General features: G+C 40.0%; 1 protein-coding gene and 1 non-coding gene across 14 annotated transcripts in view; one reads left to right on the top strand and one right to left on the bottom strand.

The window, feature by feature from the left end:
• CDK6 (cyclin dependent kinase 6) overlaps positions 1-26327 on the top strand; it is a 246964-nt gene that overhangs the window by 48663 nt on the left and 171974 nt on the right. For all 13 annotated transcript variants that reach the window (XM_081531461.1, XM_081531458.1, XM_081531463.1 and 10 more), the window contains exon 3: positions 18091-18226. In XM_081531461.1, coding sequence (XP_081387587.1) covers positions 18091-18226 — 136 coding nt within the window. The remainder of the gene's footprint in view (positions 1-18090; positions 18227-26327) is intronic.
• TRNAC-ACA (transfer RNA cysteine (anticodon ACA)) lies at positions 5649-5720 on the bottom strand. Its single transcript has one exon. It is a non-coding gene; the product is annotated as a tRNA-Cys (tRNA).

Raw genomic sequence — 26327 nt, 5'->3', positions numbered from 1 at the left:
CTTTTGTTAAATTTATACCTACGTAGTTTGGTTTTGATGCTATTATAAGTAGAATTATTTTCTTAATTGCCTTGTTTTTTTTGGTGACATAATTTTCTTCAGCTGTTTTCTTGCCCACATCTCTGGTTTATTCAGGGATGCTCTTCTTCCTGTTGCTTATTATAGCCCTCAAAATTGTCTCACTTGTATCCTGATAACTCCCCAAACGGTTACTTGACTTGGATACAAACTCCCTAGTCTATGTTTACAATTGCTCACTGGACATTACCACCTGAACGTCACAGACATCTCAAATTCATTTCTTCTGGAGTGAACTCATGGATTAATCTTCAAATCTTCTTTTCTTTTTTCTTCTGCTATTTGAAAATAGCACTACCAACCTTGTTGGCTAAACCAGAACTCTGAAAACTCATTCTAACCTTCCTTCCTTACTTCTTGTTCTACATCCTAGTTGGTCACAAAACCCTATGTATTCCACCTCCTTAGATACCATTATGGGAATATAAATTGATGTGATCTTCTGTAAGGCAATTTGGAGCAAGAACTTGTAAAAAGTGTGCATATTTTGATTCAGAAAAAGTGTATAACTTTTGATTTTTGCAGTACCACTTAAAGGGACTTACCTTAAGGTAATGAGCCAATGTTATGAGAATAGAGAAACAATTTAATAAATCACAAATATAATTAAATTAGGGCAATTTAAACACGGTTTCATATATATATACACATATATATGTATATATATATAAGTGGTCAAACAGGAGATGTCAAGAGTGAACGTTGACATTCTAGGAATCAGCGAACTAAGATGGACTGGAATGGGTGAATTTAACTCAGATGACCATTATATCTACTACTGTGGGCAAGAATCCCTTAGAAGAAATGGAGTAGCCATCATGGTCAACAAAAGAGTCCGAAATGCAGTACTTGGATGCAATCTCAAAAACGACAGAATGATCTCTGTTCGTTTCCAAGGCAAACCATTCAGTATCACGATAATCCAAGTCTGTGCCCCGACCAGTAATGCCGAAGAAGCTGAAGTTGAACGGTTCTATGAAGACCTAGAAGACCTAGAAAGTGAAGAAGAACTAAAGAGCCTCTTGATGAAGGTGAAGGAGGAGAGTGAAAAAGTTGGCTTAAAGCTCAGTGTTCAGAAAACTAAGATCATGGCATCTGGTCCCATCACTCCATGGGAAATAGATGGGGAAACAGTGGAAACAGTGTCAGACTTTACTTTTTTGGTCTCCAGAATCACTGCTGATGGTGACTGCAGCCATGAAATTAAAAGACGCTTACTCCTTGGAAGGAAGGTTATGGCCAACCTAGATAGCATGTTTAAAAGCAGAGACATTACTTTGCCAACAAAAGTCCGTCTAGTCAAGGCTATGGTTTTTCCAGTGGTCATGTATGGATGTGAGAGTTGGACGGTGAAGAAAGCTGAGCGCCGCAGAATTGATGCTTTTGAACTGTGGTGTTGGAGAAGACTCTTGAGAGTCCCTTGGACTGCAAGGAGATCCAATCAATCCATCCTAAAAGAGATCAATCCTGGGTGTTCATTGGAAGGTCTGATGTTGAAGCTGAAGCTCCAATACTTTGGGCACCTCATGCGAAGGGTTGACTCATTGGAAAAGACCCTAATGCTGGGTAGGATTGGGGGCGGGAGGAGAAGGGGACGACAGAGGATGAGATGGTTGGATGGCATCACCGACTCGATGAACATGGGTTTGGGTAGACTCCGGGAGTTGGTGATGGACAGAGAGGCCTGGCGTGCTGCAATTCATGGGGTCGCAGAGAGTCGGACATGACTGAGCGACTGAACTGAACTGAACTGATATATAAAGAGACTTGTGAAAATATTTGCTATGTTGTTAATTTTTTTAAATTGCATTAAAGTATGATTCTTGTTTTAACAACAATAGAAAATAAGCTCTAAAAGAGCAAGGATCTTGTCTCATTGACTTTGGTACCCTTTGAAGAGAGGAGGTGCTCTATAAATATTTGTTGGTTGTATTGGTTTCTCTCTGCTACTCTTGTTTCTCTAATCTATCTGTATTTCTTACCTGGACTTTTGCAGGCACTTCCATTTTGCTCTCCTACAGCCCAACTTCTATTCTGCAGTCAGAGTGGTTATTTCCAAGTGGTAAATCTGGCCATAGCATTGCCCACTCTAAAGTCCTTTGGTTCTTTCCCAATGCCCATAAGATAATTTCCAGACTTCTTAGCCTGGATTACCGAACTCTTCGTAATTTTGCTTCTGTGTACTTTTCCAACTCTTCTCTTGCCATCTTCCAAGATAATCACCAAGTCATGCCAAACTATCCACAATTCCCCAAATATGAATTTTCCTACATACCTACATACCTTTGGACATGCTGTTCCTTCTGCCTGGACCATGCGAAACAGCCTTTGTTTATCTGGCAAATTCCAGATCATCTTGGGAGACTTGGCTCCCCAGCCACTTTCCCTCATTTGAGTTCCTCTTCTTCAGGGTTTCCATAACCTCTTGAACTCTTTTCCAACCCTTAATATATATGGGATAGACGTCCCTTAATACATACGCAATAGACGTCTCTATCAGACTAGAGAGTTAGCAGAGGCAGGGACTACATGTTCTTCTGCCTTCCACTCATCGGGTTACCACTGAGCGGACAACTTCTCCTATATCTCCATCTCGGGGCTTCTCAGCGTTGGTCTGAGGCCTGGGACCAATTTTCCAACGTCTGTGACGAAATTAGAAAAATTAGGGCCCTGTGGTGAATTTTTGGGAAAGCTAAATCTATTTACATTTTGGGTGTTAAAATGTGCTCTGTTAATGAGATGATGTTGATAGTAGATGGGAGGGTGTATTTATGTCTTTAGTTGGCAGCTGGATGTCAAAGCCCTAAACTTGTTGGAAATGTTATAGGTCCCTGGAAACCAAAGGTCTGGGAACACTGTATCTCATGGGGTGGCACCAAGTCCCCAAAGTCAAAAGCCCATGAGTCATCCTTGGCTTCTCCTCCTTCCTCATCCCTCCACCCCCGCCACATTCAGACACTTAGCAAGTCCTGCCAATTCAACCTCCTAAATATTTCTGGAATCTGTACTCTCCTCTCCATCCTTGCTGCCAATTCCTTAGGACAGGCCCTCTTTATTTTCCTGTACAACTGTGGCAACAGGCTCCTTATACTGGTCTTCTTGCCACTGTTCCTCTTTTATTCCTGCTAATCAGAATGAGCTGTTTCAAAAATCGAAAGAAGATACCTGTTTTCCACAGGATACAAGTTTCTTGTGGCATACAAAACTTCTCTCCAGTGGGACTTCTTTTTTTGTTTGTTTGTTTTTTTTTTAAGTCTTTTTGGCTATCCCCAGTCTTGGTTGCAGCACGCCAAGTCTTCAGTCTTCAATGTGGCATGCGAGATCTTTAGTTGCAGCATGCGAACTCCCTGCTGCAGCGCTTGGGATCTAGTTCCCCAATGAGGGATCAAATCAAATGCAGGCCCCCTGCATCGGCAGCATGGAGTCTTAGCCACTGGACCAGCAGGGAAGTCCCTCCAGTGGGACTTCTTGCTGTCTCTTTGCTCACACCTTCTCTTTTTTTTTTTTTAATTTTATTTACTTATTTGTTTGTTTTTGACTGTGCTGAGACTTTGTTGCTGCACAGGACTTTTTTCCCTAGTTGCAGCAAATGGAAGCTATATTCTCTAGTTGCAGTGTTCAGGCTTCTCATTGCTGCGGCTTCTCTTGTTGTGAAACACAGGCTCTAGACACGTGGGCTTCAGTAGTTGCGGCACGTAGATGCAGCAGTTGCGCTCCCCAGCTCGAGAGCACAGGCTCAATAGTTGTGGCACACGGGCTTAGTTGCTCCTCAGCATGGGGGATCTTCCCGGACCAGGAATTGAACCTGTGCCCCCTGCATTGGCAGGCAGATTGTTTACCACTGAGCCACCGGAGAAGCCCTTCTCTTGGTTTTCAGTGCCTTTTCTTTGCCACTTGTTTAGGTAACACCTGATGGCCTAAGTTCAGTTGTCCTTGCTACAAACCTTTTCCTACAGGTCTGAGTGAGTTGTGTCTCTCTGTGACTCTTAAAATACCCTGTGTTTATCTCTACCTCAACATTTCCAGATGAGTTAATGTTCATCTACTTATGTCTGCCACCACACTAGGCTCTGAACAACGTGAGAAAATCTGTTTTATCCTTTGATTTTTCTCCCCCACACCCATGCATGCGTGTGTGCTCAGTCTCTCAGTCCTGTCTGACGCTTTTCGCCCCTGTAGCCCACCAGGCTCCTCTGCCTATGGGATTCTCCAGCAAGAATACTGAAGCGCATTGCCATGCCCTTCTCCAGAGGATCTTCCCGACCCAGGGATCGAACCCATGTCTCTTATGTCTCTTACTTTGGCAGGCAGGCTCTTTACCACGAGCACCACCTGGGAAGCCCAGTTCGTATCTTAAACTTATAAAAATTTAGCTTGAAATAATACTCACTTACATTCTATAGTATATAAAACTTTTTTCCTATACAGCTCTATATCTCTTCCCCTTTATGTTATTGTCACAAATTACATCTTTATTCATGGTCTACCCATTAACTATAGATTTGTAATTATTTTCATATGCATTTGCCCTTTTAATTGTATTAGGAAAAAAGTTCAAACCAAAACACAGTAATATTGGCTTTTATATTTACATAAGTGGTCATTTACCTTTGTCAGCGATCTTTATTTCTTCATGTGTCTTTCAGTTATTGCCTAGTGTCCTTTCATTTCAACCAAAAGGACTCCCTTTAGCGTTTCTTTTAGGATGCATTTAATGGCAACAAACTCCCTCAGCTTTTGATTATCTGGGAATGTCTTTTTTAAAAAAAAATTTTTTTAATTTATTTATATTGGCTTGTTACAAGGTCTTCATTTGCTGTGTACAGGCTTCTTCTAGTTGTGGCAAGCAGGTGCTACTCTTCCTTGTGGTGCCCAGGCTTGTCAGCAGGTGGAACCCTCCTGGACCAGGGATCGAACCTGTGTCCTATTCTTATCCACTGTACCACCAGCAAAGTCATTTTTATTTTTGAAGGATAGTTTTTCTGGATTTAGCGTTCCTGGTTAACAGTTGCACTTTAAATTTGTCCTCTCACTGCCTTCTGCCCTCCATGGTTTCTGATGAGAAATTGGCTGTTAATCTTACTGAGTTTCCCTTGCAAGTGATGAGTTACTTACCTATGGTGGTTTTCTTTGCTTTTTGACAGTTTGATTTATAATATGTCTCAGTCTCCTTGCTTCATGTTCATGTGCATTCAGATAAAGGATCATAAAAATGATACTGAATTAAATGATTATAATTTAATGTTAATAATAATGACCATGAGTCATTCATCAGTAGAACATAATCAGTACACTGTGCTTAAGAAGTCAAGAAAATGTTCAATGCTTATCTCAAAGAACTCCATTAAAATTTTTAATTAAAAATTTAGGTGCTTAAGATGAATAAAAATCAGTTATCCAAAATAATTACTTATGTGGAACACTCAGTTGGAGAAAAGTGAAAGTGAAGTCGCTCAGTCATGTCTGACTCTTTGCGACCCCATGGACTGCAGCCTACCAGGCTCCTCTGTCCATGGGATTTTCTAGGCAAGATTACTGGAGTGGGTTGCCATTTCCTTCTCCAGGAGACCTTCCCCACCCAGGTATTGAACCTGGGTCTCCTGCATTGTAGGCAGACGCTTTACCATCTGAGCCACCAGGGAAGTCCCTAAGTTGGAGAAGGAAATGGCAACCTACTCTAGTTTTCTTGCCTGGAACATCCCATGGACAGAGGAGCCTGGTGGGCTGCAGTCCATGGGATTGCAAAGAGTTGGACACGATTTAGTGACTGAACAGCAGCACCCAGTTGCCTAATTAATTTGCAGGGTGAGTTGTTCCTCTGGTTCTCTGCAAAAGAAAAAGTATACCTTGGAGGAAAGACAATTACAGTTTCATTTACAAAGTCTTAACCTATTTCAGTTTTTAATTACTCTTGACACTATGGAATATTCACCTTATTATCTGAAATAGTCCTAAAATAACTCTAAAATAAATTTGAAGTAAAAACATATTAAATCATAACTTAATATTTACACATTTTTACATTTGAACACAACCTGATTTCAGATCCTTAAGGGTAGTAGTTGACAGAGATACCAGTTCTTTCAACTTTTCCAACTGTGTTCTGTTTTCTAATCTTCTAATATAATTTCCTGATGGTGTTCTTAAAATATATATATATATAGAATTTTTCTCGGTTCTTAAAAAAATCATTCCTGGAAATTTTGTTGGAATAGACCTAATTTCAAAATGTAAGATGTTAGATGTTAAATTTTAATGCCTTTTTTAAAGTCATGCTTTAGGTATTTTGGTTGCTTATACCAGATTATGTTAATATGGACACTAAATTCTGTCCTGAGACCCAAGAATCTTATTCCTTCATTAGTTTTGACATTCTGCACTCTCTTGGCCTGTGTTGCCTCATCTGTGAAATGACTGTATAGAACCAGATAATCTCCACAGCTCACCGTACTTATAAAATTACAGAATTCTGCCATGCAGAATTTTTTTTCTTTTTTGGCCTGTATAATGAGCATTAGAGTAATTTTAAGATATTTTGTTGTTTCTCTTTTATTTCATGGTAGCTCTTACTTTTGACCTGTTAGCCAGATATCAGAAAAGTAGTTTTATTTTTCCTAATTTCTTTTTTGTAGAGTTAATCCATCCATAATAGGGAAGATTGAAAATCACATACCTTTAGTGAGGCAATAATGCATGCATATTGGGTTTTTTTCCCTAGAACAAAATTAAGAATTTAACATATTTAAGTTTTAAAACTACCTTTTCAGAATTGATGATTAGGATTCCTTACTAATGTAGTGGAGCAGATGAAAAGAAAAATATAAGTGATGGAAGGAAAAAACCTTGACAAGAAAAAAACTTATAATTCTTGTTTTTAAAATGGTGATTTTTTTTCTTGTTAAAAATTGATAATTCTCATTGTATTGATAATAAAAATACAATGATATTCTCATCATATGTAAAAACTGATAATTATCGTTATATCGACAAATAGAAAACACAATTCTGTAATTTCACCACCTAGAGAGCTAGCCATGTTATTAATAGCATCTTGATTTGTCTTTCTACTATTTTGTTTATACATGTAGAGCCATACTGTATATATTCTTTTGAAGCCTGAATTTTTTCTTAATAACACCATTCTCGGTCCCTGGGTTGGGAAGATCCCCTGGAGAAGGGCATGGCAACCCACTCCAGTATTCTTGCCTGGAGAATCCCGTAGAGAGAGGAGCCTGGTGGGCTACGGTCCATGGGATCACAAAGAGTTGGACAGAACTGAGTGACTGACACCTTCCATGTTCAAAAATATGAATCTGTATCATCATTTTAAGGACCACATGATATCCGTGTGTGTCTGCGTGTATCCAGATTACTCTTCTAAAAAGGTTATTTAAATCAATTTTTACTCTTGTAGTCATGTGGGTCCATTTTCACAAACCCTCACAAATGCTGTGCCCTTTTATCATTTAAACATTTTCGTTACCCAGTTTGAGGGGCTTATAAATAGTGTATCACTGATGGTATCATTTATGTTTCTTTATTAATAAAGTTTAACATTTTCTCCTGTGTTTCTGTTCCTTTATGTTTCCTTAAAAGGAACTGACTTCAGTGGTAGTGTTATGAGATAATAACCCAATCATCAGTATTTGAGTGAATTAGTGCAGGGATAGATTTATTTACCTAGTAAGGAGGTGATTAAGAAAGATATTTGGCTTATGGTGTAGGTAAAATTTGGTTGTTGTTTCTTTTTTCCTAAGACCCAGCAGACAGTCTTCATCACAGACGGCTGCCTAGTTTTGGCTGATTCCTCGTTTTTCCTCAAGAGAGGCCCAGAGCTGAAGAACAGGGCTTTTACAGGTCAGAAACGGAGACAGAACTGAATGTTGAAAGCTGGCCAGAGTGTTCCTGCTCTCCTTGTGACTTGGGCCAGAGCTGTTCACTTTGCTTTCAAAATGATCACTGCACTCCTATATTTTTGAGATCGAAATATATTTTTCAGGCTCTGTTGGGTGAATTACAGTGTGTCATTTTCTAACTAGACAAGGGAAGGACTCAAGAGATGAGAGTCTAGGAGATGAACAGTCTTCAGCTTTATTTTAATTTTCCTGTGAATTTTCCGACACATTTTTGTTTTTTCAGCCCATATATACCGGTATAGCCAAGCTAAGCAAAGACCTTTGAGAGCTGGCATTACCACCATATCTGTCAGCAATGGGTCTCATTTTCCATAAAGAAGTCTCTGCCCCCAAGGGTGTGCTCCACACAGAGGTGGGCTTGCCCAGTGGTCAGCAGATCAGACTTGGAAACCAGGCACCCTGATTTCAGATCCCGTCTCCACCACTTACAGTGCCTGGGCCTTAGAGACAAGACACTGAACCTCTCTATGACTGTTTCTTGATATATACTCTATGTGCGTGCTCAGTCGTTCAGTTGTGTCCGACTCTTTGTGATCCCATGGACCATAGCCTACCAGGCTCCTCTGTCCATGGGATTCTCCAGGCAAGAATACTGGAGTGGGTTGCCTTGCCCTCCTCCTTCCCAACTCAGCTGTCAAACCTGCATCTCTTTCTTTGGCAGGCAGATGCTTTACCACAGAGCCACCTGGGAAGCCCTGAGATAGACTATGCATACCATCAAATTCACCCATATACATAAATACAGTTTGGTGGTTCTTTAGGATGTTTACTGAGTTATGCAGCCATCACCATGTTGTGATTTTAGAACATTTTATTACCCTGAAAAGAAACAGAAGTCATTCTTCATTCCTTCCATCCTTCCTCCTCCACCACCCCCAGCTCTGTGTGCTAAGTTGCTTCAGTTGTGTCCGACTCTTTGTGACCTTATGGACTGTAGCCCTCCAGGCTCCTCTGTCCATGGGATTCTCCAGGCAAGAATACTGGTGTGGGTTGCCATGTCCTCCTCCAGGAGTTCTTCCCGATCCAGGGATCCAACTCACATCTCTTTTATCTCTTGCATTGGCAGATGGGTTCTTTACCACTAGCGCCCCCTGGCAACCCCCAGCCCTAGGCAACCACTAATCTACTCACTGTCTCTACGGATCTGCCTATTCTGGAGGTTTCACATAAAAGGAATTATGAAATACTTGGCCTTTTGTGATTGGTACCCTTCAGTGAGCATAATCTTGTTGATTCTTGTTGATTCATGTCCCATCATGTATCTGTACTTCATTCCCTTTATTACCAAATAATATTCTACTCTATGGATGATACCATGTTATATTTATCCATTTAGCAATCTATAGACATTTGGGTTGTTTCTGTTTGGGGCTATTAGATGGTGCAATGAACATTTGTGTACATATGTCTGTCTCTTCACCTATAAAAATGAGTACCGTTTCATAGAGTTGTTATGAGGACTAAAAAAGTCAAAATATGTAGACATGACTAGTGAAGAGCAAACTAACAGCTATTTGGGCTATCTTAATGGATAAATGGGATACTGTGTACTGCTCTGTTCACATTCAAAATGAGTTCCTGAAATGAACATAAAATAATAGAATTCAGACTTCTTTCATAGTCCTCTAGCAAGCACAGTGTGTGTGTGCTGTGCTGTGCTTAGTCTCTCAGTTGTGTCTGACTCTTAGCAACCCCATGGACTGTCGCCCACTGGGCCCCTCTGTCCATGGGTTGGTAAATGGTGTTAATTTCTTTTTTTTTATATGTATTTATTACTTTCTTTGGCTGCACTGGATCTTAGTTGCTGCACTTAGGACTTCGATCACAGTTGCAGCATATGGGATCTTTAGTTGCAGCCAGTGGGATCTAGTTCCCTGCCCAGGGATCAAACCCATGCCCCTTGTGTTGGGAGCACGGAATCTTAGCCACTGGACCACCAGGGAAGTTCCAATGGTGTTTATTCTATTAGTAATCAAGACATAAGCTCCAGGAGTTGGTGATGGACAGGGAAGCCTGGTGTGCTGCAGTCCATGGGGTCGCAAAGAGTCGGACACAACTGAGCGACTAAACTGAACAGAACTGAATAAAGACGTAATGGTCCCTAATTTTCTTAGTCAGCAAGCTTCTTCTTTTTATAGAGTTGACTTTATGCTGTTGTTGACCTTAGGAAACTCTTGTATTGGAGCTGGCCGAAGCAAAAGTGTGAAGTCATCATTATCTAGCTGCTTCTGTTTTTCTTTCTCTTGATTTTGGGGAGATGGTGATCCACATGGTGACTCAGAATATTTTGCCTCTACTACCATTCTCTTCCCTTTAAGAGATATAAAATAGGTTTCTATGATTTCTTCATGTGTCTTAGCTTGTTTCCCTTAATAGCATATAGTTAGCATAACAGAGTGATTTTACTCCCTCATTCTTCTCAGTGCCTTTCATTCACATAAAATGCATTAGGCATTTGAAGGATTGTGCTTGAAATATGAGTGCCTCTGGTGTTAGCTGCTATGGGCTTCCCAGGTGGTGCTAGTGGTAAAGAACCCACCTGCCAGTGCAGGAGACGTAAGAGACTCAAGTTCGATCCCTGGGCCAGGAAGATTCCCTGCAGGAGGGCATGGCAACCCACTCCAATATTCTTGCCTGGAGAATCCCATGGACAGAGGAGCCTGATGGGCGACAATCTATGGGGTCGCAGAGTCAGACACGACTGAAGTGACTAAGCACAGAACAGCACACAGAGTGCTTGCTAGAGGACTACGAAAGAAATTTGAACTCTTATTTTATGTCCATTTCAGGAATTCATCTTGAAGGTGAGCAGAGCAGTATACAGTATCCCATATACTCATTAAGACAGCCCAAAGAGCTTACTTGGGGCCCAGCTTATAGTACACCAGTGTTGTACCACTGGATGATGGCAGTGTGTCTCCACATACACAAGTTTTACTTTTGCTCTATTTTAAGTATTAACTATAGTACAAGTCGCATCTTGTAAACTTGCTCAGTTTGGGGGATCCCCATTTTATTTGTAAAACACTTTTTGATTAGTGTATGCAAAAATATAAACTCATAGATCCACACTGCCAGTATATGTGGATAGAAGCAGAAACTAAAGATGAACTGGAAGAAAATAAACTGCAAGGCTTTCTTATGAACACACATTTTAAGGCTATAAAGAATAAAAATTGTTTAGTAAATAAAAAGCGTTGACTTTGCACTCCTTTAACAGACAGTGGTAGCCTTCAGTGTAACTGTATAATCACAAAGGGGTTTCCCTAAATGGGGTTACTACTGATACGGCATCCCTGTGCATTTCCACTTCTCAGCAAGAGCTAGTGGAAGGGCGGTTGCTTAACTAAGGGTTTTAGGAGAATGTATCTCTGAGCATTGGACTCAATCTTTAAATGAACTAAACTCAGTATCTTTGTATTATTACTTCTCTTCACTTCCTCTTACCAACTGAGGCCTTTCTGATTCTAGGTTCCATATTCCTGTTTGCTGTGAGCTTATCTCTCTTTCTTCCTTTCTTTATTTTTTTCCTCCATAAAATGCCCCTGTGGTCAGACAAGAAACCACAAGGAGGAATCCTGGGAAGAAGCTGCACGGCTCCTTGGCAGACATTACTTAGTCGACTCTGCTGCTGTCAGTTACTCTTTCCTGGGGGGCACACTCATGGAGGACCCTCTTAAGGCAAACAGTCTCCCGGCAAATCAGGGACCTGGGGTAGTCACCCCGCTGCTACGTTGTTTAGTCCCTTAGTCGTGTCTGACTTTGTGACCCCACGGACTGCAGCACACCTTCAGTATCTCCTGGAGTTTGTTCAAACTCATGTCCATTGAGTTGATAATGCCATCCAACCATCTCATCCTCTGACGCCCCCTTCGCCTCCTGCCTTCATTCTTCCCCAGCATCTTGAGCTTGAATCACTTTATCTAACATATAAGATGTATTTGAGGTCAGATATTGATGTTTGAAGTCATTTAATTGTTTCAGAATGTTTATAGATGTCTTAGGATTTTTTTGTTTAAAGTCATATAAAACCCAACTCACACAGGATAAGCACCAAAGCAACATTACTAGCTCATGTAAGTAACGAATCCAGGGGTAGGCTGGGCACAAATGGATCTAGGTGCTTCACTGATGTCATCCATAATCTCTTGCCTGTTATCTCCCCACTCAGGCTTTCTTCAGTGTTGGCTGCATTCCATGGTGGGTGCACTGAAGTGGTGGCAGAGACGGCCACCAGCAGCTGCAGGCTAATCACTTGCCAGTTTGGTAATCCCAGAATAAAGAGAGCTCTACTTTCCCAGAAGTTGTAGTAAAATTCCTTGGACCAATTCTCATGGTCCTGTCCATCCCTGAATCAGTCATTATCACTGTGTCCAGGGTATGGTACATGCCATCCTATGCAGGCGCCCCACAGCTCTGTTGCCTGAGTATGGGCTAGAAATGGTTCCTCAGCAAAAAGTGACGGAATGGTTTCCAGAAGAGATAATGGATGTTGGAAATGGAGACATCACAGACGTCTCTCTGTAGTAGGATGTAGAATGAATTTACTCTGATGTTGATATTAAAGTTTCACATAGTATTTGTAGAATTAATACATAGCTATATACCACTACTTGTAGTTTTACAAGTTTACATGTTAGTTGTCTTTCCCGCAACTGGGTATGACACTCTTAAAAACGGTACCCGTCTTAGATCTGTTGGAATCTCTAAAACCAAGTACAGTGCCTGCACGTGGCAGGTACTGATAAATGTTTACAGATGCTGCTGAAATGGTGCTTTCCTTCTAGCAGTATGCTCATTATTGTTGGCAGCAAATACTTCTGGAATTACACCATTCAGTGCTGGTTGAGAATAAGCACACGTAGTCTATATTTAATGAGCAAAAGGAGAATACCCTGGCCAGTATCCCGTAGTGTAGCGCTAGTGGAATGTGTGAACATAAATTTGGTGCATGCAAGCTATAACCACAGAAGGTGCTCTGTGGACCACAGAGAAAGAGAGTAGAGATTTTTTTTTTAATTTCTCAATTCTGAAGACTGCCAATAGTTCAAATAAAATTTTATTTAGCACTTTTAGGCAGCTGTGCCAGACATCTCACAGCTCTTGAACTGTTTGATGTCCAAATGTTCAAGAGTATGGAAAAAATGTGACAGGAAAAAAATCCTCATAGAACTTCCTGTTACAGGTCAGAACTTAATCACAGCAAATAATGCAGATTTCCCTTTAATTATAACCACAATAGAAAGGCAGGGAATGTGTTTACAGAGTATGTTGTTTGGGAGACCTTTGTAAATTGTTAATCTTTGGAAATCCCAGACCTATTGGACATAATCCCATCCGTTAGACGAAGACAACTTGCCTATGCAGTAGATCTAGACTAGCAAATTAAGTGGAGAACACGAACAGGAAGCAGTTGCTCCAAATTACAATGGGTAGGATGCAGAGTTAATTCATGGAGATATTTTGTTATGAGATGATTACATCACTAGGACAGCTGGAAAGCTGAGTGCGGCGCTGGACCGCAGTGCTTGCTCTCTGCCCTGCAGCTGGGGTGTCAGGACAACAGAGACAGGGAGAGGACTTGGTTTATGGGATAGTTAGGGGCTTGTCTGACTTAATTGTGAAATGATAATGACGTCTCTACCTTTTTTTGGATCATGTTTCTTGCAGCTAAATTGGATTCATAGACTCAGTAAGCGCTGAAGAACCACTTTCCATTTCTACTTTTTGAATATTCACTTGGATCGCATTAAGCTAAGCCCTAATGGATAAGTTTTGAATGGTAGTTCTCATTTCCTCTAAAAGTCATCTGAGATATTTTGTTCATCTTTGACACAGTGTGATTATATTTCTCTTACAGCCCTGTAGTTATGCAATCGCTGAAATGGTATTTTTGTCAGTTTACTGAATAGCAAAGAAATTTTTTTTTTTTTAAGTTTTAGAAAGCTTTAAGATGTTGATCAACACAAGAAATCAAACAGTTGAAGTTGTTTCTCAGGGTTTATATTCAAGTGTTCAGACCTGTCTGGCTCTTTTGTTTTGCAAGTGTAGGGGTTCTAGGCAGCCTGGCCACATTCCTTATTGATTTATATAAATATGTTACAGATTGTTAACCTCCTGCCAAATACCAGGGATTTCAGTTCTTGTTTAGCTCAGTTGCTTTATGTGAGTCTTATCTGTTATATTAAAGCATCTATCTTCTCTTTAAAGCATCTATCTTCTCTTTATTGCTCACCAAAGTGATTACTATTTGCTTTGGGCTGATTCCAAATAGAGTCATTGTAGATGAGAAAGCATCCAAAATATTATGTTCTAAAATTCCTAAGATTAGTATTTATAACTGTTGATTCAAAGTGCATTTTCTACCCATTATTGCTAATGTCCTGAAGGAGGAAATGGCAACCCACTCCAGTATTCCTGCCTGGAGAATCCCATGGACAGAGGAGCCTGGCAAGCTGTAGTCCATAGGGTTGCAAAGAGTCAGACAAGACTGAAGTGACTTAACACATAACATAACATCACTAATGTAACTTAATTTGACTATGATAATGTTTACTAAACAATTAAGTCAGGCTTCCCAGGTGGTGCCAGTGGTAAAGAACCCGCCTGACAAAAACAGGAGACATAAGAGATGTGGGTTCAATCCCTGGGTCAGGAAGATCACCTGCAGGAAGGCACAGCAACTCGCTCCAGAAACCTTTCCTGGAGAATCCCATGGACAGAGGAGCCTGGCGGGCTACAGTCCACAGGGTCGCAAAGAGTCTGACAAGACTAAAGTGACTTGAGCACGCAAGCATGCAAACAATTAAGTCAGACTAAATTTCATGTTTAATACAAAGTAGTATTTCCCAAAATGTCTTCTGTGGATTATTGAGTCTGTAGGATGTTAATGGCCAGCACTGGAGTCCAAAACCTACAGGTTCTTCTAGGACTTTTACTTCTCTTGATGCTACCTTTGAATTTCTAAGGAAACAGTAATAGGCTCCATTTCCCAAGTGAAATTAGTATTGTTATTATTAATATTACTGTTATTCATAGTATCAAGTGAAATTTATCTTAAAAAATAAAAATAATTGTTTCCTTGAACTAGCATGAGCCACTTCTACTGAGCACCCTGCTTTTCACAGCCTAGAAGAATATATAACTATATACATTAAAAGTTATACAAGAATATTCTACTCTGTGTCTCTTTAAATATGTCTCTTTTAAAACTCCACTTTTAAAAATATTGCCAGTGAAGATTAGTGCCTTTGCTCCATGGCTCATCGTTAGGGGCAGTTAGCAGCGACCCCAGGGAGCTCACACTTGGAAATCACAGGTGTGGAGTCCAGGTGCTACAGGCAGCAACAGTGAATCTTAAGAAATTACAGAGTGCTATAACTTTGAGAAAAATAACTTGGGTGGGTTACATGTTATTCTTGCATTGTGACACACAGAGTGTTTAAAAACGGTTTCAGTGAGATGAAGCAACATAGCATACTGCCAGGGGTGTTAGGTAACTAGCAACGGTTTGGGAGCAGGTGACCCTTTGGTTTAGCAGTGTTTCATGATCACTTCATTCTGTAGTTATGTCCCTGTCAATGTTTTTTTTTTTCTTTTGAAAATTACGAAAATGTCTGATGTATACAGACCATAAGTGCAGTAAGAACTGAAGCTACTAGATCTTTACTGACTGGAAGCAGTGATAAGCAATGTATTTTTATTAAGAAAATGCATTATTGATAATAGAAAATATTTTGAAAGTAATGTGTAAGAAGCATAGCTGTAATGATGCAGTTCTCGTGTTTGTATCTGATTTTAATACATGCCATTTTTGGTTCATTGCTGTTTTATTTTATCACAAAAATAGAAGCAACTGATATAAAGAAGCTTGGTGATTGTGGAAGAAAAAAGTAAAACTGTCAAAGAATATGAGTTTAATGGAAAGAAGATGGTTCAAAAGAGCCTATGAATAAATGGTAGTTACCTCGAATTACCAAATTCAAAGAAGTGTGTTCATAAACTTCCCAGGTTTCAGATCCATTGTTGTTCAGTGTCTAACTCTTTTGCGACCCAATGGATTGCAACACACCAGGCTTCCCTGTCCTTCACTATCTCCCAGAGTTTGCTCAAACCGATGTCCATCGAATTGGTGATCCCATCCAACCATCTTATCCTCTGTCACCCCTTTCTCCTCCTGCCCTCAATCTTTCCCATCCTCAGGGTCTTTTCCAGTGAGTCAACTCTTCGCATTAGGTGGCCAAAGTATTGGAGCTTCAGCTTTGGCATCTGTTCTTCCAATGAATATTCAGGGTAAATTTCCTTCAGGATTGACTGGTTTGATCCATGAATGATAGCAATCATATTTTTCACAGTATGGTATGCATATGATTTATGGCACTATTTGTAATACATTTTTTTAATTAGGAGTTTTTACTTTATCAGAATTATTTTTTCAGAATAAGTCACATTAGTGAGATTAATTTAGAAGTTAATTTTACAAGTAGATGATTAAAGAACTTAGAATGTTTGAAAGTAGACAAAGCAGGGAAGAAATTTGGTTGACCTGAATTGATTTTACTGGAGTTGGAGAACTCACTCCATGCTGCCCAGAATTGAAAAGGAGTCTGGATCTGGCTCTGAAGTATGTGCGATTGTTGGTGGTGTTCACTCCATCTGATTTAACTTAATTATAGTGTTCTTTTAAAGTTTACTTTAGATTTACAGAGAAGTTCCAAAGGTTGTGGATTGCAGAAATGCAGTAGAGTGGCACAGTGAACCAGCTAGGCATTAAAAATTTAAGTGATAATGTACAAAGTGGCTAATTGTGAGTCAACCCTGCATTTTAGTACTTGGGTTATATGTACATTTATAGTTGCAGCAGCATAGTTAATTTCTTTGAAGAAAGTGTTGTTTCATTTTAAAACATGAATGAGAATAATATGAATAGAACTTTTATAAGCCTTTTCTTAGTATTTATATTGCATTCTTGTCCTGAAATTTATTTCCAGCTTGTTTACGGGCGGCGTGTTTAATTCTTCATGTGTTTGGTGAGCACCTCATGTCTTCCCTGCCCCCCACCCCAGATGGTGTCCTTTGACTGTTGAAACTAAAGAAGGATCAGTCCTTTGGCTTGAAAACTCTTTAGATTACTGAAGGCTTTGTTTTTAAAACTTAAATTTTGAATTAGTTGTAGAATTTTATGGGATAAATTGAATTCTCCCATCCAAACATAATTATAAAGTCTGTCAATCTGCCTTTATCATCTTAGGGCAGAATAGTTTGCCAATGCAATGTCTGCATCCCCCTCAAAAAAATTAAAAATTCACAATTTTTATTAACATGATATTTGGAGTTTTAAAACAAAGAATTCATGCCCTTTCCAGGGAGATGATTGGGTTGATCAGGATGAGAACACTTTCTTAGAAATAAACCAGATTTCTCCATATTCCATTTTAATTACTTTCACTGGCATGATTTGAAGACCTTAAATTCTAGGAAAATCTAAATCGCAGAGTCGTGTCCTCAAAGAATGCTTAGTCTCTGTCTCTTCAATAATTCTTGACCTATGAGCTAAGAATAATCTTTTTTATAGAGGCTGCAGTTTTTGAAACTATCTCCATCAGCAAGTTCTCCCTAAGATCTTAACTAAGGAACTCTCCAAGCAGACATTCACATGTTGCTTTCTATTTGCCACTGTGAATTTTGTCACCACTTAACCAAGTGCTCCTCTCCTGAGCTTTCATATTAAAGTGTCAGACCCAGGTGGCACTAGTGGTAAAGAATCTGCCTACCAATGCAGGAGACACGAGACATGGGTTCAATCCCTGGGTTGGGAAGATTCCCTGGAATAGGGGATGGCTGCCTGCTCCAGTATTCTTGCCTGGATAATCCCAAGGACAGAGGAGCCTGGCAGGTGACAGTCCATGGGGTCCCAAAAAGTAGGACACAACTGAGGGACTAAGCACTAATAGGTATCCTTACATATTATCGCAAGGAATGATCAAATCCAGTCTTTCCCTCCCTTAATTTTGTGATCAAAGGATATGTGTAAGACTTACAGATTACTCCTTTTCGTATTACCACCTACCTAATACTTCTTTCTTTTTCCTTTTAGGTTGTTTGACGTGTGTACAGTGTCACGAACAGACAGAGAAACCAAACTAACGTTAGTGTTTGAACATGTTGATCAAGACTTGACCACTTACTTGGATAAAGTGCCAGAACCTGGAGTGCCCACTGAAACCATAAAGGTACTAAGAGTCCTCTCTCTGCCTGGTCAAACAGTCACACTGTTATTTAAACAATGGCATTCTTTCCTTATGAAAATTGCCAGAAGTAGAGTCTTTGGAACTCAATATATAGTTAAATATATCTAGTATGACTAAGTGGGATGTTTAAAGAATGGGGTATATTCTAGTTCACTAATCTTAGAACTCAGTGGAAAAAACCCTTTAGTTCTAATATATATTAAAATTATTAGGAAATACCTGTTTGTACATTATCTGGCCCTGAGCCTACAAAGTATAGTTTAATTTAATAGCTCAGACATTTTCTGATGATTTTTGAACTCTGATTTTTTTCCTCACTCATAAAACATTTATAGGAAGCCCCAAAGTGTCAGGTACCATCCCAAACTCTTGGGATTCAAAGATGACTTAAGACTCCTTGGAGGGCAGCAAGCTGGATGCAGTATGTTGACTCCAAATCTTTTTCTGCCTTTAAGTCTAAAGGGAAGAGCTGCTTATAAAGCTTTGTTGGTCTTACTTTGTTTTGCTTAATTGAACTTCCCAGTTGATCTTTTAGATCTCTGCACATATGTTCATGGAGGTGTTCATGGAGATCTTAACTAAGATCTTGTCTTTGTGAATTAGGTGAAACAGACTCTTTACCTTATCATTCATTGTGTAGAAATGAATTCTAGAATTCAGCATCATTTTAGATAGGAGTGAATAGCTAAAAATAGTTTATATTCTGAACAGAGTAAGAAAGATCTTTTAGTGACAGCTAGGTGGGTTCCCATGTTTTGGTACATTTAGAACTTGACATACTGAATGATTTATTTATTTGGTTTTAGACCAATATAGAATTTATTTTCTCCCATCTGCCTTTCATAAGAGAATGTGGTGCTCAGGAATGGTCTCATTGCTTCCTGAGCAGTTTCAAGGACAGTTAAGGCCCTTGAACTGTAGATATTCGTAATTATGGTTTTCCCAGGTGGCACAGTGATAAAAGAATCTGCCTGCCATTGCAGAAAACACAAGAGATGTGGGTCGGGTTTGGGAAGATCCTCTGGAGGAAGAAATGGCAACCCACTCCAGTATTCTTGCCTGGAAAATTCCGTGGACAGAGGAGCCTGGTGGGCTACAGTCCATGGGCTTGCAAAGACTTGGACATGACTGAGCAACTAACGCACGCACAGTCCTCATTACATGTTCTTGGTCATTTTCTCTTCTATCTCTGCATCCTTCTTTCCTCTGGAATTCTTTTCCAGTCTTGTGACTTCAGTTCTCTCCTTTATGAGTGTGTCCAAAGTGCTATGTTCAGCATGCGGGGCAGAACATAGCCCCATTCTGCGTACTCTGCTTTCTGGCCAAATTGGACTAATCCGCATCCTCGTAGTGTGGCTCACAGCTTCCTCCCTCCGAGGCCTTCCTCCTCATTGCCATTTCTTTGCTCCCCCCACTAGTAACTATCTGCTCACATTTTTCAGGGCTGACCCCAGATACCATTTGACTAACTTTTACAGCTGGATGTGATCTCATTTGTGTTTTAGCACTTGTTCTACACCTCTCTTCCTCTTTATCATATTTTGTTCATTTGTGATTATTTGTGTCCATATCTTACTTATTTGTTCATCTTTGTGTCCTGACAGTCCATACTCAGAGATTTATACACACAGGTACTCAATCAGTAAGACACGTCGCCAGCCATTCTTCACATATAATTAATTGAAAATTATTATTTTTTTTAAATGACTTCCAATAGCTTAAACATAGACTGTCAACACAAGCACTGGCTTCTTCTGATCTATTTCTATGTTCAAAAATTTCATTTGGGAGAGGTCAGTTTTTTAAACAGCGAGACAAGGTAATCATTTGTTTACACCATGCATTTCCAGCTACATAGGTCTTTTGAACTTCACATTAAATTCTCGTAGGATGTTAGAGGCTGCCAAGTGGAATCATTTGCAAAAGTGAAAGTGAAAGTCGCTCAGTCGTGTTTGACTCTTTGTGACCCCATGGACCATAGCCCACCAGGCTCCTCTGCCCATGGGGTTTTCCAGGCAAGAATACTAGAGTGGGTTGCCATTCTCTTCTTCAGGAGATCTTCCTAACCCAGGGATCAAATCCAGGTCTCCCGCATTGCAGGCATATTCTTTATCATCTGAACCCAGGTCTCCCGCATTGCAGGCATATTCTTTATCATCTGAGCCACCAGGGGAGCCTAAGAGCACTGGAGTGGGTATCCTAACCCTTCTCCAGGGGATCTTCCTGACCCAGGAATCAAACTGAGGTCTCTTGCATTGCAGGCAGATTCTTTACCAGCTGAGCTACTGGGGCTTCCCATTTGCAAAAGTATTAGTAGTTAAAACAGTTGATAAACTAAAATGATGTGCTTAAACTAAGGCTTGATCAGGCAAGAGCAGAAAATAAAGTGGAGTGGGGGGAATTCCACTTCCCCTCAAGGGTGGGGGTAGAGAGGTAAGCTGGATTAAATGAGGCACAGGCAGAAAGGTGGTCACCGAGGTGAGGAGGAGAGAAGTAGGGTAGGGAAGTGACTGAGCCAGTTTTCGGGAGCAGAGGATTGGTGCTTATCAACAGAAGCTTTTCATAAGGCAGCTTGTTGAAAGTATTTCTGAGTTCTTCACCTATCCACGGAAAGGGAGTGTCGATTCGTTCTGTGTTGAACAGAAGATTCTCCTGGAGGCTTTAAATGTCTTCAGCCGTCAGGGCCAACGCCACTCTCAGAGATGGAGGTGGGTGCAAGGACTATGGTTATTCAAGGTTTGTGGTTAATTGTGTATTGAAGTTTTCATAGTAAAACCAAACTATAGTCAGGCAGTATTTCAGGCAGTTAATTTGTATGTCAGTGGCTAATTGAACATCTTTCGATAACTTAAAAGATAGTCACAAGACACTTTTTGTCTTCATCCTTTATTTTTTTTAATTGAAGTTGATTTACGGTGTTGTGTTAGTTTCTAATATACAGTTAAGTGACTCAGTTACACACATATATATTCTTTTTCATATTTTTTCCACTATGGTTTATTCTAGAATATTGAATAGACTATAATATCCCTGTGCTATACAGTAGGACCTTGTTTAGTTTATATATAATAGTTTGTATCTGCTAACTCCAGACTCCTAATTTATCCCTACCCGCCCCATTTCCCTTTGGTAACTGTTTTGTAAATAAGTCCACTTGTATCATTTTTTTTAGATTCCACCTATAAGTGGTATCATATGATATTTGTCTTTCTCTACCTGACTTCACTTACTATGATAATCTCTGGATCCCATCCATGTTGCTGCAAACAGCAGTATTTATTCTTTTTTATGACTGAGTAATATTCCACTGTGTGCCCATTTAGGTTGTTTCCAAGTCTTGGCTGTTGTAAATAGTGCTGTGATGGACACTGGGATACATGTATCTTTTCAAATTAGAGTTTTCTCCAGATAAATGCCCACTCATCCTCAATTTAAAAAAAATGTTTTTGAACTGTGCATATCTACTTTTGTTTCTTATTAAACATAAGAATATAAGAGTTTGGGGTTTTTTTTTTTAGAATTTGGGTGTTTGAGATTCTTTAAGGTCATTATCGAAAACATGAATAATCATTTATAAGTGCTGTAATACCATCAAGTGGATAGTGTTTTTTTTGGAAATGGATAGTTTTAAGTTCAATATATGACTGATATAAATTTATTTTTAATGAATACTTGTATCTTTTGTAAGCTGTTGTCTTTTTAAGCATTGGTATGCAGGATAAATAGCTGCTAAATAGAAAGTTCTGGCTAGTTGAATTTTTCAAACCTGCAGCCAGAGAACAAAAATATTTTGTTGTTGTATATAGCTCATTTGTGAGAAGTCTTAGTAACTATATCAAGAGAATACTGTTACTATGAGGGACCTATTGGGAACATGGATTGAGCTATTTATACAGAATGCTTTCTCATAATAAGAGTTTTTCTGAGTATACTTGTACAAACATTAATTAAAATTTTACAGGGCGAGTTCTATGCTAGGCACTTTGAGGACACAAAACCGAATGAGTCATGAATCTTTGCTCAGGGACCTTAGAATATAAGAGCACACAGAAGCATGTGGGACACTTCTCTATGGCTATATAAGTACTTTAGCTGGTGTTTTCAAGTTTTAAAAAACCCACTTATTTATAAATAAACACAGTTTGTAGCTGATTCTTGCATTATGGTACCAAAATATTTTCTAAAATGTTCTTCAAAATCATAAATATTATTGTCTTGCATATATCAGAACATGTGTTTCAGAATAGGTAAATAGGTTAAATATTTTAACATGAACAGAAAATCAAGGAAGGAGACCTCTTATTAAGATGGTGTGAGCTGTGAGAATCATCCTCCAACACCTGTCCCCCACCATGTCTTCTTTGACACTGTTTACCTGTTGGTCCTCCTCAATTTAGCATCTCTTGAGTGCACGTTCAGGACATATATTGCATTAGGTGAGCTGTATTTGGTAAAACTAGGATGCTGCATGGTCTCTGACTATCTGTTCAAGAGGTGAAATCTTTCTATTCAGGACCGTTGAGATCAGGCTGTCTGTTTAAAAAAAAAAAAAAAAAGAACACATTGTTAAAACTAGAAGCTGGGCTTATCTCCCCAGTATACATACATCACACAGCAATTTTTAAATGCATTTAAATACCATTTGTTTTTAAAAGGCAGAAGACTACCCCTGAAGCCCTAAGTATTTGTGATGGTTGGTAGTTGGTAAACTCATTAGGGGAAATCCTGTCATTATCGTAGGGCTTCCCTGGTGGCTCAGACGATAAAGGATCTTCCTACAATGCAGGAGACACAGGTTCAATCCCTGGGTCGGGAAGATCCCCTGGAAGAGGAAATGGCAACCTACTCCAGTGTTGTTGCCTGGAGAATTCCATGGACAGAGGAGCCTGGTGGGCTATCCATCGGCTCAAAAAGAGTCGGACACGACTGAGAGACTAACACTTTCACTTTTACTTTGTCATTATCATGTGGTCTGGACTGAACATTGTCACTGAGAAACTGATGAGAATACAATAAAATTACAGGTGGTTCTTTCCAACATTTTAAAATGCTCTTCTCCTAAAAATGAATAAATAATCACATCTCATCGTATTCATACTTGATCTTGAAATTTTCATCGCATTCTTTAATCTCTTTTCTTGATGTCCTAAGATACAGTCATTCATGCTGATGGTGACATTTGCATAAAGAAACCTCTTGACTGCTAAGCTGTGACATAAACAAATACTCAGACTTTGCCTCATAGGCTTATCATTGCTGTATCTTGTTTTCCTCTTTGTAGTTCAGAATGTTATTTTTTTATCTACTTAACTGTGGAGGAATTCAATGCATCTGTTTAATTTGATCATTTGAGATTTGATATTATCTTCTTAGACTTCTTGCTTAAACTTATGAGGCAATAATTGACACCTTATGATTGTCTTATTCTTTTCTTTGGGGGTTCATAATATATTTTGAGTATATGTGTTTATGTAGCACCTTTCACTTGTGGGGGGAAGTGCTTTATAAGGAAAGAAAAAACAGCGGCTTCCAGATTGTTGGGTTTTCTCTTTCATGCCTTTATCTGCCACTCTGTGAGAAAGGATCAAAAAGAACTGTAAATAAATTCCCTCACTTTGCTCCTTTGTCACATGTAACTGCTACCCAGAAAAATAACTGTATGGCAGGCTAAGTCGCTTCAGTCACGTCCAGCTCTTAATGACCCCATGGACTGTAACCTGCCAGGCTCCTCAGTCTGTGGGATTCTCCAGGCAAGAATACTGGAATGGGTTGCCGTGCCCTTCTCCAAGGTATCTTCCCAACCCAGGGATCAAACCCAGGTCTCCCGCATTGCAGGCAGATTCTTAACCACCGGGGCCACTGGGGAAGCCCATGAATACTGGAGTGGGTAGCCTATCCCTTCTCCAGGGGATTCTCCCGATCCAGGAATTGAACTGAGGTCTCCTTCATTGCAGGTGGATTCTTTACCAGCTGAGCTACCAGGAAAGCCTATATATATATATATATATATATAAATTCCTGTGTAAAAATCTCACACTTTACATGCCTGCAAAATGTAATACCCTCTTTTATTAAACTGTCAGTTGGTCCTCAGACTTCCCTCTCTAGTACATTATCTCTCCTGGTGTCTGACCTGGCTCCTCCACTATCTTTTAAACTCTCTGCAATCCCTGTATCATTCTTTGGACACTCTGTACATGTAACATGTCTTTCACAAGCAGAAATTCAAAGGCACTGAACTCTCACACAGAACACCAGCTGACTCTCCAAAATAGAACACGAATCTTTCAGCTCAAGACCACATGGCCTCTTTGGATGACTCAGTCTTGGAATAAAAATTATATTTTGTGTATGTATCTCTGTAACAGACAAATTCTACAGGGCTCGAGAAGGCCGAAAGACCTCAAGGTTTATGAGTCTGTGCAGGTCATTTTCTCTTCGAATTAGATTTCATTTTATCTTCGATTGAATGTTTCTTGGAGATTTCTGTTGCTTGTAACCTTTTCAGTAGGAGATAAAATGTACTATTAAGTTTATGTTACAAAACCCAGACTTCAGAAACTGACACACACTCTTAATAGCACCTGTTTTCTGCCTCTGGGAAAGATCTGTTTTCATGAATAATATCTGCTTGCAGTAAACAGTGGCCCTGGTGTCAGAATGGGATGGCCGGGACTGATTCATCTTTCTCCATCTGACATAATGCAAAGTGACTGCCTGGTCCCGTTACTCTGATGAGGAAAGCCCCCCAGAGCTGCCTCTCCTCTCACCCCTAAAGGAATCAAGCCATGGCCCCTCTCAGCTCCTGGTGGTCTCCACTTTGCTTGAATTATGAGCAGGTGATTTGTCTCATCTTTGCAGGACACAGAGCAAATTAACATGAAAATATCGCTTCCCAGAAAACAAGGCAGACTTGAATGCCCTGTCGCTGGCGGTCATTAGCCATCTGCCACCGACACTCATACTCTGTTTATCACATTTGAAATTCAGAGCAGATGTTGCATAATAAAGTGGTCCCAAAAACAAGACAAGAAATTCAGTGAACAAATACTCCACAATGACAATAAGGGTCCTGGAAGGATATTTTTTTCAATCTAATATCAAGGCTGGACTTCGCTGAATAGACCGTGGGTTTTTAAAACACACACAGGCATGTGCACACACATCTCTCCTGGTGTTTAAAGCAAACTGCTTTTCAGAGTCACATGAAATAATTTTTTGAAGAAAGTGCATCCATGAAGCATGCCTGAGAGGACTGTTTAATAAGGTTAAACAGTGGAATGTTACAATAACACTAGTTCTGGTGCAGAGGACCTCACTGAGCAGTGTTGGTTTTTACTCTAAGATGGACCTCAACCTACAGCAATTTGACTTAAAATAGTTCACGCCTATGGTACAGTTGGATTTCTCAGGGCTTTGTGACTTGCCAGCATGGTAGCCCAGACAGCTTATTTGCTTCTTGGTACTCAGGATCCTATATTCTCTCTACCCTCTGCCTCCCCTGCCTCCTCCCCTGCCCCGCACTGTCCCCATGCCCCCACTCTGTTACCCCTCCTCACCAGTGCACACACAGACACACTCGGCTTTCCCAAGGTCTTCGGAGCTCTGCCCCACAGCTTCCTCCTCAGTCCTGGGCTTTGGGCTCTCTCCAGCCTGAGTCCTAAGAGCCTTTCCTTTACATTTCCCTGCCCTTCCACATTAAAGTAACACTTTAGAGGACTGCTTATTGTAATGTTTGATCCAAACAACTTGTGCACATTCTACATTGCGTTGGCAGGCGGGTTCTTTACCACTAGCACCACCTGGGAAGCCCCTTATGCCCATTCTAGACCCTTAGTATGCCTTTTAAAAAGCACATCACTCATGCATTAATGATCATACTCAGAGGCATTCTGCATTTGAAAAATCAGGCATCTGAACTTTCATCAGGAATGTAACCTATGTCATAGTTTTTCTTTGTGGGAAGTCAGCTTGGAATGTAGACTTCTGACTCAAAAAAAAAAAAAAAAAATGCCTTCTCCGAACAAACCACACCCTGGCCCACACCCTTACCTGGGTAGGTGCCCACCTCACCCCCCTACAC

The sequence above is a fragment of the Giraffa tippelskirchi genome, chromosome 10 (assembly GCF_054371585.1).
Source record: "Giraffa tippelskirchi isolate mGirTip1 chromosome 10, T2T-mGirTip1v1.2.pri, whole genome shotgun sequence".
Classification (NCBI taxonomy): domain Eukaryota; kingdom Metazoa; phylum Chordata; class Mammalia; order Artiodactyla; family Giraffidae; genus Giraffa; species Giraffa tippelskirchi.
The sequence above is the reverse complement of the archived record's forward strand: the minus strand, read 5'-3'. Positions and strand labels throughout refer to the sequence as shown.